Genomic DNA, 13,659 nt, shown 5'->3' with positions numbered 1-13,659 from the left:
TCCTGCCCTTGCCATTGCACATCCCCACATCCCAGAGCCCCAGCAAGAGCCCTGAGGAATGAGGCAGGCACAGGATCTCCCTTCCCAGGGCTGGGGGTCAGGCCTTGGCCCTTTGCAAGAACAAAACAAATCCAGATTTATTCAGCATCACAGACCCCAGGACTTTGCTTGTCCCCACCTGTCATCACTGCCTCCAGTTTTCTGCTCTAACTGGAAGCAGGGGACAATTTCTGAGTGCTGGTCCTTAGTGGGACACATTAACGCCAGGAGAAACTGTGGACTTGGATCTGACTTGGAATTCTTCAGAGGTTTCTTTAACTTGTCTTTGTCTGATGCTCAGGGACTCATCCCCAACCCCCGAGGGTCATTCAGTGCCTGGGGCTGTGTCTGTGCTGCTGAGCTGGGCCGGGCTCCTGGCTGAGTTGAACAAAGTTCCCCCAAGAAATCCAAAGAACTTGGAGGAGATTGTAAAGCAGCAGAGGATTGACTCAAGGCAGCCCTGCCCTGACTGTGCTGCCTCTCCTGTCCCCTCCCCAGTTCTCTCCTCTCTGCTGGGCAGGCAGGAACAGGCTCCCCCCAGACACTGCCCAGCCCTGGGGGGACAGCTGAGTGCTGGGAGGGCAGCCCTGGATGGCAACAGCTCCTCAGGAAGGCAGGAAGGAAGGGCAGGAGCTGGCCAGGAGCTCTGGGCAAAGGGCAGGCTGGGCTGCACAGGGCCTGGCCTTGGAGGAAGCCTCGTGCTCCCAGGGCTCCAAGAACACAGGGATTGCCACCCCACACTCTGCTGGGAGGGCAGCAGGGCAGGGCACAGAGCAACCCAGGGGGACCTGGAGAGCCCTGGGGACAACATTTCCACACAGATGGTGCAGGGGCTGACTAAGACTCCTTTGTTACAGACAAGGGGCAAGTGCAACAGCCACTGCATGTGGGCAAAGGAATTCATCTGAGTCATTTGGGCTCAGGAGAGGACATTTTTGGCCTTCTTGGTGAATCCGAAAAATCGGTCCCAGAAACTGCTCAGAGACTTTTTTATCTTTAAGCAGCAAGGTATTTGTTTATTCAACGTTGGGAGCAAGCCAGCTGGCACTGGACAAACTTGCTCGAAGGCTTCACACAAAATCAGCATTTTTATCCAATCTTCAGCTGGGATTAAATGCATATTCAAGAGATTACAACATCTATCGATGCATATTAATAACAGGCGGAGTAGAGGAGGAGCTCAGGCGGGGCTTGGGGCGGTGTTTCTCTTGGCCCTCAATCCTGAGGGTACTTCCACTCTTCCTCCATGGCTCTGGGGGCTTCAACTCATCTTCCTCAGCTTGACCTTCCTTCTCTTCCATTCTTCTTGACCCGCTCACTGAAGCTTGGAAAAAGCCCTGGCTCCCGGCCTATTCCTCCTATTCCAATGTCTCCCTGATCCTGCTGTCTCTCTAATTTATCCCCTCTAGGCCTAGGACATGTTCCTGTACTATTCTCTGAAGCTTTGCTCCAGTCAGTAGAACAGAACGAGCACAGATGGTCTTGGATGTTGGTAGCTTGTTAGCAGGCCCCAATTTCTTAGTTAACTCTTTTGGGCCTGGCCTCCTGTTTCCCCAGGGACACAGCCCGGGCCCGGCTGTTCCCATTCCCATTCCACGGGTTTGCATTCCTGTTCCAGGTGTTCCCATCCCATTCTAGTTGTTCCCATTCTAGTTGTTCCCATCCCATTCCAGGTGTTCCCATTCCCATTCCTACTGTCCGTCCTCCCATTCCTGGTGTTCCCATCCCACTTCTGTTTTCCCCATTTCCATTCCAGGTGTTCCCTCCCCATTCCAGGCGTCCCCATTACAACTCCTGCTGCCCCCATTCCCATTCCTGGTGTCCCCAACCTGCTCCCAATGTCCCCATTCCCATTCCTGGTGTTCTCATTTCCATTCCTGGTGTTCCCATTCCCATTCCACGTGTCCCCATTCCCATTCCTTCTGCCCCCATTCCCATTCCTGGTGTCCCCAACCTACTCCTAATGTCCCCATTCCCATTCCATGTGTTCCCATTCCCATTCCAGGTGTTCCTATTCCCATTCCAGAGTTTCCCATCCCATTCCAGGTGTCTCCATTCCAATTCCAGGTGTTGCCATTCCCATTCCTGGTGTCCCCATTCCCATTCCAGGTGTTCCCTTTCCATTCCTGGTGTTCCCATCCCATTGCTATTGTCCCCATCACATTCCTTATGTCCCCATTCCCATTCCAGGCATTCTCATTCCCATTCCAGGGGTTCCTATTCCCATTCCATGTGTTCCAATTCCCTTTCCAGGTGTTCCATCCCATTCTAGATGTCCCCATTCCTATTGTCCCTCCTCCCATTCCTGATGTTCCCATCCCACTTCTGTTTTCCCCATTCCCAGTTCTTGGGGTTCCCATTCATATTCCAGGTGTCTCCATTGCCATTCTTATTGTCCCCATTCCCATTCCAGGTGTTCCCATCCCACCTCTGTTTTCCCATTCCCATTCCACGTGTTCCCATTCCCATTCCAGGTGTCCCCATTCCAATTCCTGGTGTCCTTAATCTCCTCCCAATGTTCCCGTGCCCATTCCAGGTGTTCCCATTCCACGAATTCCCATTCCAGGTGTTCCCATCCCAGTTCCTGCTGTCTCCATTCCAATTCCTGGTGTCTCCATTCCCATTCCTGGTGTCCCTAACCTGCTCCCAGTGTCTCCATCCCTCTCCCCGGTGTCCCCATTCCCAATCCAGGTGTCCCAATTCCCAGTTCCTGATGACTCCATTGCCATTCCTGTTGTTCCCAGTCTGCTCCCAATGTCCCCATTCCCATTCCAGGCGTTCCCATTCCCATTCCAGGTGTTCCCATTCCCATTCCCCCTGTCCCCATTCTCATTCCTGGTTCCCAGGGAGGAACTGCCCAATGCCGGAGGAGGAGACAGAATTTATTGCCAAAACCAGGAGATTTTCACACCAAAATTAACCCTCGGTGATGTCACCACTGTCCCTGTGATGTCACCGCTGTCCCTGTGATGTCACCGCTGTCATTTCCCCTGCTGGTTTACCTTAAAACCAGCACACCAGGTCTGTGCCCAACGGGGGTCCCTGTGGATCATCCAACGCGGGTCCTCCCATGGCTGATGGAGTTGGAGCAGCGGCCGAAGCTCTTCCCGCAGTCGGGGCACTCGGGGCTTCTCTTACCGGTGGGTCCGTTGGTGGGAGGTCAAGGCAGAGCTGTCCCTGAAGCTCTTCCCACACTCCCCACACTTGTGAGGCCTCTCCCTGATGTGGATGGGAAGGTGGGTGTGGAGGGTGGAGCTGTCCCACATTCCCTACACGTGTAGGGCTGTTCCCCACTGTGGATGTGCTGGTGGCTGAGCAGCTTGGTGCTTGTGCTGAAGCTCTTCCCACATTCCAAGCACTTGTAGGGCCATTCCCTGGTGTGGATGCAACGGTGTTTGCAAAGGCTGGAGCTGTCCCTGAAGCTCTTCCCACACTCCGCACACGAGTAGGGCTGTTCCCACTGTGGATCATCTGGTGTCGGAGCAGGTGGGCGCTCTGACTGAAACTCTACCCACACTCCCCACACGTGTAGGGCCTTTCCCCACTGTGGATCATCTGGTGTCGGAGCAGGGTGGAGCTCCGTTTGAAGCTCTTCCCACATTCCCCACACGTGTAGGGCCGTTCCCCACTGTGGATCATCTGGTGTTGGAGCAGGTGGGAGCTCTGTTTGAAGCTCTTCCCACACTCCCCACATGTGTAGGGCTGTTCCCCACTGTGGATGCGACGGTGGGTGCGGAGGGTGGTGCTCTGGCTGAAGCTCTTCCCACACTCCCCACACGTGTAGGGCCGTTCCCCACTGTGGATGCGCTGGTGGCTGAGGAGGGTGGATCTCTTCCTGAAGCTCTTCCCACATTCCAAGCACCTGAAGGGTTTCTCCCTGCTGGGAGGCTGCTCAGGGACCACCAGCTCGCAGCTCCGCCTCAAGCTCCGGCCGCCTTCCCGGCACACGCTGGTTCTTTCCTCCTCACAGCCCCCTGGGCTGGCTTTGGAGCCCCTCCTGCGGGTGCATCTCCGGCCCTTTTCCTCCCCGCTGCCTTCCTGCGCCGGGGAGCCCTTCAAAACGGCCTCTCCCACCAGGCTCTGCCGGGGGGATTTGTCCTCCGCGCTCTCCGGCCTCACCTCGGGGCCTGGGGCAGGAACCAACAAGGACACGCAGGGGATTTGCCTCCGGCCCACAGGGAAGCCCAAGGACATCCCCCCAACTCCGGCCCCGGCAGGATGGCCACAAAAGACAAAAGACCCACCCAAAGGAGCACTGACTTCCTCCTCACCTGCCTGTGGGGCCCAAGGCATCTTCCTCTTCCTCGCAGCCTCCTCCTCCATCCACCCAAGCTTTGGGAAGCAGAAATCCTGCTGGGGGGGACAACATGGGGTGAGCACATTGCCCTTGGGGTTCCTCCTGCCCAAGTCCAGCTCAAGGACTCACTGGGCATCTTGTGTCCATAAAAACCCCCAAAACAACAACATTCAGCCAAAAATCCCCTACCAAAATTCCCCCTCTCTGCTCTCTGGGGTTAGGGGGGTCCCCCCTGTCTGCCCTGATGGCACTTCTGCCTGCATTGGGGGTCCCCCTTCTCCGGGCTGCCGGGGGTCCTGCGGCTCTGGGGGGTCCCCACTCACCGGGGTTCCCTTTAGTGTTGCCAGGGGGGTCCCAGGGCTCACTTCTCCCCACTCTGCCTCCCGGGGCCGGCCGGCCCTCCTCTCTCGGCTCCCACCCTCGCAAACCTCTTGGCGCTCTCGGCTCCCACCCCGCCTCAAGGCCCCCCCTCCTCTCCACACTCCAAGGCCTTCCCCCTCTCCGGGACCCCCGCTTAAGGGGTCTGGCGCTCCCTCTCTGCTCCCCCCCCCTCCAGCATTCCGGGGGTCCCCCAGCTCCGGGATCGCCCCTCTCCGCTCTCCCCACTCCGCGGCTACCGGGGTTCCCCCCCGGCTCTCACGGGGGCCCCCAAACCGCTCTCGCCCCCCCCGCCATTGCCCAGCCACCGCCAGGACCTTTTGGCTGCTCTTCTTTGTGCTCCCGCTCGGCTCCTCCCTTGGCTGGGTCGCCGCTTTTGGCGGGTTTCCTCCTCCGGGATCCGCCCCCTGCAGCCCTTCCCCCCCTGGACCAGCCCCCTTGGGCCCCTCTTGGGCCCCCCTTGCCCAATAAGTCTGATTATACAGACAAGGAATTGGTTTTAACCCACAAAACCCAAATGTATAACCCAACACCCTGGGACATGAACAAAGTGGTTTTCCTTGCCTCGCCCCCCCCCCCTCCGAGTCCAAAATAAGAGGAGAGGGGAAAAAAACCTGCTGGTGGGAGAGCTGTTGCAGTCTGGTCAAAAGTGGTGATTGCAGTCCAGTTGAGGGTGGTGGTCTCAGTCTAATTGAGAGTGGTGAGCTGCAGCCTTCCTCTGGATCCCACGAGTGGTGAAAATGTTCTGAAACTCCAGGTTTATATATTCTCCAGTTCAGGCAGGAATGGTCAGTTGTTCCCTCAGAGCGGGGAATTCCATAAAAGGATATGAGGATTCTCAGATTAGGGAATTCCATAAAAGGATATGAGGACAGGGACACCCCCCCCACCTCGCAGCCCCCCCCCCCCACCCCCCGACAACAGTTCCTGGGAAAATGGCATGGAAGGCCATAGAATACACACTTTTGGGCTACACCCATCCAGTGAGGAATCAGTCCCAGCTGTTCTAACTAGGACACTGTGTCCGTCATCGCTGCCATCATCATCATCATCGGCCTCGTGGCAGTCGGTGTCTGGAAGCTCCGATCCGGTAACTCCCAGGATGGGGGTCGGCAAGGGGCACGGATCCGCCCGGCAGCATTCCGGGGATCCTGTGCCACGGGTGCTGATCCCACTTTCTTTCCATAGGGAAGAGGGAGGGGAATGGATACGACCCCGTGCCCACCAGTGAGTCCCAGCAGCGTGTGTGGATCCAGATCCTCTGTGCAGGGATCCCAGGATGGATGCCGGGATTCCAGAGGGGAATGGGGGCCTAATGGCTGGAGCGGGATTGGAAGGGGATTCCAGTTCAGGGCAGGATTCCAGAGTGGGATCAGGTGGAATTGTGGACTGGGATCAGGGCTGGATTCTGGAGTGGGATTGGGGTGGGATGGATGGAGTGGGATTGGGGTGGGATGGACGGAGTAGGATCAGGTGGGATTCCGGAGCAGTTCCTACTCTCCCTGGGCTCCACAGCCAGATGCATCCCCTGGGATGGGAACAGGGACATGGTGACTCCTTTCCCCGCTCTCATCCCAGCAGGAATCACGGCCTGAGCCATCCCGGAGCTGGATCTGCCCCTTCCCTCTCCCTGCGGAAAGGCAGGAGCTGCTGGCAGAGCTCATCCCGCTGCTCCCACCCACCCCGGCCCCCCTGCGGCTCTTCCCGATGGATCAACTTCCTGCTTTTTCCTGTGTGAAACCCAGGACCACAATTATTCCTGAGGCTTTAATTTGGGTGTGAAAATCTCCTGCTTTGGGCAAGAAATCCTGGCTCCCTCCTCCGGCATCCGGCAGTTCCTCTGTGGGAACCAGGAATGGGAATGGGGACAGGGGGGACTGGGATGGGGACATTGGAGACAGGGATGGGGATACTGGGAGCAGGTTGGGGACACCAGGATTTGGAATGGGGACGTCAGGACTGGGTTGGGACATTGGGGACAGGGATGGGGACACTGGGAATAGGTTGCAGACATCAGGAATGGAAATGGGAACACCAGGAGACAATGGGGACAGGGATGGGGACACCAGGAACAGGATGGGATGACCAAGAGAAGGTTGGGGACACTGGAACAGGCTGGGGTCATCAGGAATGGGATGGAGACACCAGGAATAGCAATGGAGACATTGGGAGCAGGTTGGGGACAGCAGGAACTGGGAATGGGGACATACAGAAATGGAAATGTGGAAAACAGAGCTGGGATGGGAACATCAGGAATGGGAATGGGGACACCAGGAATGGGAATGGGGAAAACAGAACTGGGTTGGGAACTCTAGGAATGGGAATGGGGACACCAGGAATGGGAATGGGGACCTGGAGGACCACGCTGGGGACACTGGGAACAGCCTAGGGAGAGCAGGAACTGGAATGGTAACACCAGGAAAGGGAACGGGGACATCGGCAGCAGGTTGGAGACACGAGGGACTGGGAATGGGGACATCAGGAATGGGATGGTCACACTGGGAATGGGAACACCAGGAATGGAGTGGGAACATGAGGGACCAGGATGGGGACACTGGGGACTGATGGAGAGGAGCAGAGACCCCAGACTCACCTAAACCCCTCCCAGAACTGAGGGCCAAGAGAAGCTCCACCTGAGCTCCGCCCGAGCTTTGCCCATTATTAATATGCACAGATAGATGTTGTGATCAGATGAATATGATTTATCATATTTAATCATATATGAAAATTGTATACAACCCCGATATTGTGTGAAACTCTCGACCAAGTTCTCTGTGGTGTGAACCACGCTCGCTGCCGACGTCGGCAATAAATCCCTTTGCTGCTCAAAGATCCAAAGTCTCTGAGCAGTTCTTCGGACTGGGTTTTTCAGCATCGCAGAGGCAAAGGCACAAACTGATGGATGCCCTCAGAGGGCAACATTCCCTCCAAAGAGAAGAGGGAAATGCTTCATTGCTGAGCCCTGTAATCCCCTGCCCTTGCCCACCAGGCCAGCACAAGAGCACCTGACCTTGTCGCTCGGCTCCTGGGCCTGTGGCTCTGCTCCCCTGGCAACAGGCATGGCCACTGCAAAGAAATCCCCCAGGGAAGGCACACACTGACGGATCCCCTCAGAGGGCAACATTCTCACCAAAGCTCCCCTCTCAGCTTCCTTTACACTGACCTCTGACTGCAGGGACCTCCTTCCCACTCTGCTGATGCTTCTCAGGTTGCGAACCACCCGGAAAAAAAAACAAATGCCAAGGGATGTGCTTAGATTCACCAAGGATACAGCCCACCAGAATTAACATCTGATTCACACTGGCAGGAAAATGTTCAACTTGCTCGTCTCCCCTTTGGTGTCAAAGGCCCCCCCACCGCTTGCATCCCACCTGGAAAGAACAAGAAGACGCTCCCAGAACGACCTTTGAAGAGAAGTGCCTGTCACAACTGCAAGGAGGGATGCACAACAATCTCACGTGGGGGATATTCTCTGCTCTGCCCTGCAGACCCTTGTGCTGGGGTCAAAACACAGCCTCTCTGCTTCCCTCTCCTGAGGGACTTGTTCTTAGACATCCCTTTCCCCTCCCGGCCATTCCCAAGCCTGGACCCGGCTCTCAGCCCCTCTCTGGCTCAGAGCCCTCAACTTCTCTTGCAGAGAGCTGGGCCTGTCAACCCAGCTGCCAAAAGCACGGCCCTTGGGCTGCCTCGGAGGTTCCTGCAGTCGCCCCAGGCCCTGCCCAAGGCCCTCCCATCAGGGGCTGGGCCCTGGGGGCCGGGGGAGAACCCACCCGCGGCTTGGCCCTTCTTGCCCAGCCCTGCTCTGGCCCAGCCTCCTCCCCCTGCACACTCCCCACTGCCACAGCCTGCGCTGGGGCAGCATTTCCTTCCTGGGCCCTTTCCAGCTGCCCCCATGGGGACACTTCCATTTTCTGGGCCAGGCCCCAGAGGCAATCCCAGCCAGTCCTGCCCCTCGGCCCCAGCCCGGCTCACTGACTCCTGGGGGCCCCTGGAAGCCAAGAGCCAAAGGCCGACCCCCCCAGAGTGCAGCCCCACCATCTGCACTGGGGCCCCAGGGCTTCCCTTTCCCAAGCAGCCCCTGCAAAGCCTTGTCAGAGACAAAACTGGGTGACCCGAGTCCTGGATGCTTTTAGGAAAGAGGTCTGAACATTTCTTGAAGAATGGAGGGGGGTGACTTTTTTTTTCTTGACCTTTCCAGTTCTCCATTTGGGGGCAGGATGTCCTCTGGGCCAATGTTTTGTTCCCTTTGCAGTGAGTGCAGCCTCAGAGGGCTGAGCCCTCTCTGGCTGGGCTTGGCCTCTCCTGGAGAGACTCAGGCCTGGCTGGGCTGCCCCAGGCAGACGCTGCAGGAAGAAGAGCTCAGGCCGCCTGGGTCTGGTGTCCCTGGGGCTCAGCCTGTGCCCCATTGCTGGGCAGGGGCTGAGCCCCACCTCTGCCTCGGGGCCTTGGCCAAAGGGCTGCCAAGGAAGAGGCCCAGGAGCCTTGGGGCCTGCCCAGCTTTCCTCCTCCCTGGGGGCTCTCAGTCCTCCCCTGACACCGTGTGGGCCCAAGGCCTTGCTGGCTTGGGGCTCACGGCCCGCCGGCACCATCCCAGCGGCCTGACCCCCCTCCTTCCCCTCTCTCCAGCCTCTCCTGCCTTTTCTGGCAAGGGGCCAGCCAAGGCAAACCCCGGTTCTCAGCAATGGCACCTGTGGCACGGCTGCAAGGCTCCAGTGGGCCAGGCAAGAGCAGGAGCACCGAGAGCCTGAGGAGCCAGGAGATGCCCTGGCTGGGCATGGTGCTGCTGCGGGACGAGCTGACACCTCTGCACAGTCTCTGCCCGTCCCTGCCAGCCGACTTCTGCCCAGGCTCTGGGCACAGGGACGCAGCACTGACACTTTTCAGCCCCCGCGCTGTTCCACAGAGGTTGTGATGTCACAAGGCCCTTGCCTGGCAGCCAGGAGATGGGCAAGGCAAGGCAAGGACGGAGCCTCTGAGCCACCAGCACGCTGTCCCCAAAGGCTGGGGTGGCACAGAAGCCCAGAGTCCCTGAGCTTGGCAGAGACTTGTGAGATCAACCGGCGTCCAGCCTACGCCCCATCCCCAGCACGTCAAGCAGAGCACGGCACTCAGTGCCATGGCCAGTCTTTGCTTAAACACCTCCAGGGACGCTGACTCCACCACCTCCCTGGGCAGTCCATTTCAATACCTACTCCCTGTTTCTCTCCAAAAAGTCCTGCTCCTGTCCCTGACAAACAGCCCCTGACAGGCAGGTCCTCGTGTCCTCTTGTCCTATCGCCTGTTGCCTCGGAGAAGGGGCTGACCCCCACCTGGCTTTAGCCTCCTGTCAGGAAGTTGTGGACAGGGAGAAGGTCAGCCCCGAGCCTCCTCTTCTCCAGGTTGGAGAAGCCCAGTTCCCTCCCTGCTCCTCACAGGCCATGCACTGCAGACCCTTGCCCAGCTCCATTGCCCTGCTCTCCACCCACTGCAGCCCCTCAAGGTTCTCCCTGAATTGAGGGGCCCAGAGCTGGACACAGCACTCCAGGGGTGGCCTCACCAGTGCCCAGTCCAGCAGAAGAATCCCTGCCCTGCTCCTGCTGCCACACTCTTTCTGATCCAGGCCAGCCTGCCCTTGGCCTTCTTGCCCACCCGGGCACCCGCTGGCTCAGGTTCAGCCTCTGTCCACCAGCACCCCCAGGGCCTCTCCCACGGGGACCCTTTGCAGCTCCTCTGCCCCCGGCCTGGAGCTGCAGGGGGTTCTTGTGGCCAGAGGCCCCAAAGGCACCAAAGGCACTCTTGAACCTCATGCCCACGGGCTCGGCCCAGAGGTCCAGCCTGTCCAGGTCCCTCTGCACAGCCTTCCTACTCTCCAGCACATCCACACTGCAAGCCAGCCTGGGGTCCTCTGCCAATTTGCTCCTGGAAGACTCAATGCCCTCCTGCAGATCCCCACAAAAAATGTGCAACAGGACTGGGCCTGTTACCCAACAAGTTCTAGTGCTTGACAAAGGAGCCCACCCAGCAGTGGGGAGAAACTGCTGGCAGGAGATTGAATGGGGGCAAGAGACAATGCATGATGGACAAGTTCTGGGCCATGGCCATTTGTTAGAAAAACAAAGGAAAAGTTTAAGGCCTGCCATATTTCACTGGTCAGAGACCTGGCAGAGAAATCTATTTTTGAGACCTGGACACCAAGAAGGCAGAATTTCTAAACCACAAAGACCCTTAGAGAAACCAGAGATGAAGGCAAAACTAACACAGACAGTTACTGAGGCTTTCCCTGTCCAGGGAAAAGACAAGAAAAGGACAAAAACTGTGGACTAAGCATCATGCAAAGTGAGAAATCAAGAGTCAATAGAAGAGAGAAGAAGAATTCCTGCAGAGAACTGGTAAACCAATGGACAGGAATTCCTTTGTCTGCTAAAATGTAAAAAGAGTTAAAAGTTTTGGGAACTGATGTACAAGTGTTAGAGAGCAATTCCTGTGTCCCTTCAGCCGCTGAATGAAGTAGGGTCACCTCTGGAACCCAACCAACTGCTCAGAGATTTTATTCCCCGGCTTTCGCTGACGGTTTCTGGGGACCCAGATGAGACAAAGCAGCGCCGACAGGGCAGAGCAGAGGAATCGTTGGCCCTGCAGCGTGTACCAAAGGAGTTTTGGGGAGATCTTCCAGTTCCCTGGTCTGGAGAGTTCACCACACCTTCTTTTGTGGGAAAAAGAACAGGCCATGAATTTTGGGTACTTGATTTTAAGGCCTTTTGCCTGCACATAAGGCACAGCAATGGGAAGGACGCAGCGTGAGGCTGAGAGGTTTCTGTCATGGTTTGTGGGCCTGGGTGAGATTGGGCCAGAATTACAGGACACCTGTAAAATCTGGGCTTTGGGAAAGGTTGGGGAGGGTTGGGAAAGGTGTTCAAAGGGTGGTTTTGCCTGAGGTGTTAAACATGGGAGTGGGTCTGTCTTCCCAATTCCCAAGAGAAGAGATCCCAGAAAGCTCCCCTGCAGGTTGTGTTTTAAGGAACAGGAGAAGAGACCGAGGGTAAGGGGTTTCTTTCCTGGAGGGAAGGGCTGTCGTTCACTTGCAGGAGCCCTGTGCTGAAATTGCCAGTCTGACTGCCCAAACTGAATACAGACAAAGATTCCTGCCAGACAAAAAGGGTCAGGACAGAAAGCTCTTGCTGCCCATGGAGTGCCCAGGGTGGCCCCCCAACTGCATGTGAAACCCGAAGGTTCCAGGCTTTGTTTCCTGGGGGAAAGGCCGTGACATCCCAAAGAGTCCCGTGGCAGACAGGTGGGGCTGCACTGTGGGGGTGTGAGGTGTTGGTTCTTTGGTTTCCAGGGGCTATTCCAGAATGGAGAGGACAGGCTGTGACATCACAAAGGGGTCCATGGCACAGGGGTTGGGCTGCACTAGGGGCTGTGAGACATTGTTTTTTTGGTTTCCAGCAGCCTTTCTGGAATGGAGGGGATAGGCCGTGACATCACAAGAGGGCCCATGGCACAAAGGTGGGGCTTTGTAGCGAATTGGCTATAGAACACGGCTTGCCTAGGCCATGGGAACATCTTAGATAGCGAGGTTACAGTGCCCTTGTACCCTGTTAGCTGGCTGGTAAACAGGACATTGTGATTAGCAAAACAAAAGTAACTGAGTGCCACCTGTGTCAACAAAGAAATGAGTAAGAGGTGAGATCAACATTTAAGCCAGAGTCAATAATGAGCTTAACCTTTGCAATATGTATGAGCTAATTATAAAGCATATATTAAGCTGTTTGCAATGATCAGTAAACGAAGCTTGCTGATTCTCATATTGAGGGTCTCTTTCTTCCTTGTCCAACAAATGGCACCCGAAGAGGGGCTAAGTTAAATCTGCAGCCCCAGGGGCTAAGCTGAATGTGTAAGCCCCAAGGGCTAAGTTGAATCTGCGGCCCAAGGGACTAAGTTGAATCTGCGGTCCCCGAAACCTGAAAAGGGAGAAAGTTAAATCTGCACTCCCCGAAGCCACGGTCTGACGCAGTAGCCGGTCGGTCTTGCAGCAGCACAAGAGGCAAAAGAGCTGGACTCCGTGCCCCAGGCGACCTCACAGAAGGGTCCTGGCCGACAACACCGCCGATGTCTTGTAAAGGGCTGCAAAGTGTGCTGAAGATTTATAGGTATGGAAAGACAAGCGGTGCTTTCATTACTCCAGTGCTTTTTAGAAAAGCGGGGACTTAAGGGTATAGCTTTGAAAAAAGAATTACCAAGATTGCTTACAACGGGGGTTGCTAAAAGTTGTTTTGTGGACCCTAATACAGTTTTTGATGAAAGAGAATGGAAATGTTATGAGGTTAAGTTGTGGTAGGTTGACGCAGAGACGGAGCTCAGTGTAACATGACAGAAGTGGAGAGGCTGCCAGGCCAGCCAGACAAGACGCCTGGACAGGTGAGCCACCGAGAACAAAAGGGATCTAATGTTGCATTTATATGGAAGTCTATCCTGCTTAAAAAGGAAGAAAAATTAGACGAACTGGCTTTGCGGCAGATGCTGCTTTCATGTAAGGGCCAGGGACATGAAGCAAACACTGTAACTGCCTTTACTATCTCTACTTGGAAAGAACTTAGTGATAACTTAGTGATAAGCTTTTTACTGCTGTCTATAAGGGAGAAAAAGTTGCTGCTTCCCTCCTTACAACTTGGCGATTGTTATCTGGAACAGTAAAAGACATTAAAGCACAGTCTGAGGGCATTAGAATGCTACTAGATACCATCATACGGAGAAATCGTGTAAAAAGGGAGTCGAGTGGAGTTGAAGGGAGCCGGAGCGGGACAGGAAATCACGGATCGGGGCCGGGGACAACCGAGTGGCCCCGCCAGCATGAACGCGGTGCAACATCTCGGCAGTGCATATCCAGGACGATCGGAGACGACGGCTGCGGCGTGAAAGTACTGCTGATGGACCAGAGATGAACTTTACGAACACTATGACTGAGT

The 13,659-nt window shown here is 56.1% G+C and overlaps 1 protein-coding gene and 1 long non-coding RNA gene across 2 annotated transcripts in view; one reads left to right on the top strand and one right to left on the bottom strand.

Annotated features, from left to right (window-relative positions):
• Positions 1–3,546: 3,546 nt before the first annotated feature.
• Positions 3,547–13,659, bottom strand: part of LOC127462968 (zinc finger protein 239-like) — an 85,650-nt gene continuing 75,537 nt past the window's right edge. Inside the window, exon 2 of the mRNA XM_051771907.1 lies at positions 3,547–3,901. Coding sequence (XP_051627867.1) covers positions 3,547–3,901 — 355 coding nt within the window. The remainder of the gene's footprint in view (positions 3,902–13,659) is intronic.
• LOC127462961 (uncharacterized) lies at positions 5,735–6,541 on the top strand. The gene is made up of 3 exons (XR_007900610.1): positions 5,735–5,804; positions 5,903–5,941; positions 6,293–6,541. It is a non-coding gene; the product is annotated as an uncharacterized LOC127462961 (long non-coding RNA).

This window comes from Manacus candei, unplaced genomic scaffold, assembly GCF_025592945.1.
Source record: "Manacus candei isolate 608988 ecotype Guabito, Panama unplaced genomic scaffold, ASM2559294v1 h1tg000147l, whole genome shotgun sequence".
Taxonomy (NCBI): Eukaryota; Metazoa; Chordata; class Aves; order Passeriformes; family Pipridae; genus Manacus; species Manacus candei.
Note: the sequence above shows the minus strand (reverse complement) of the source record. Positions and strands in the feature narration are given on the sequence as shown.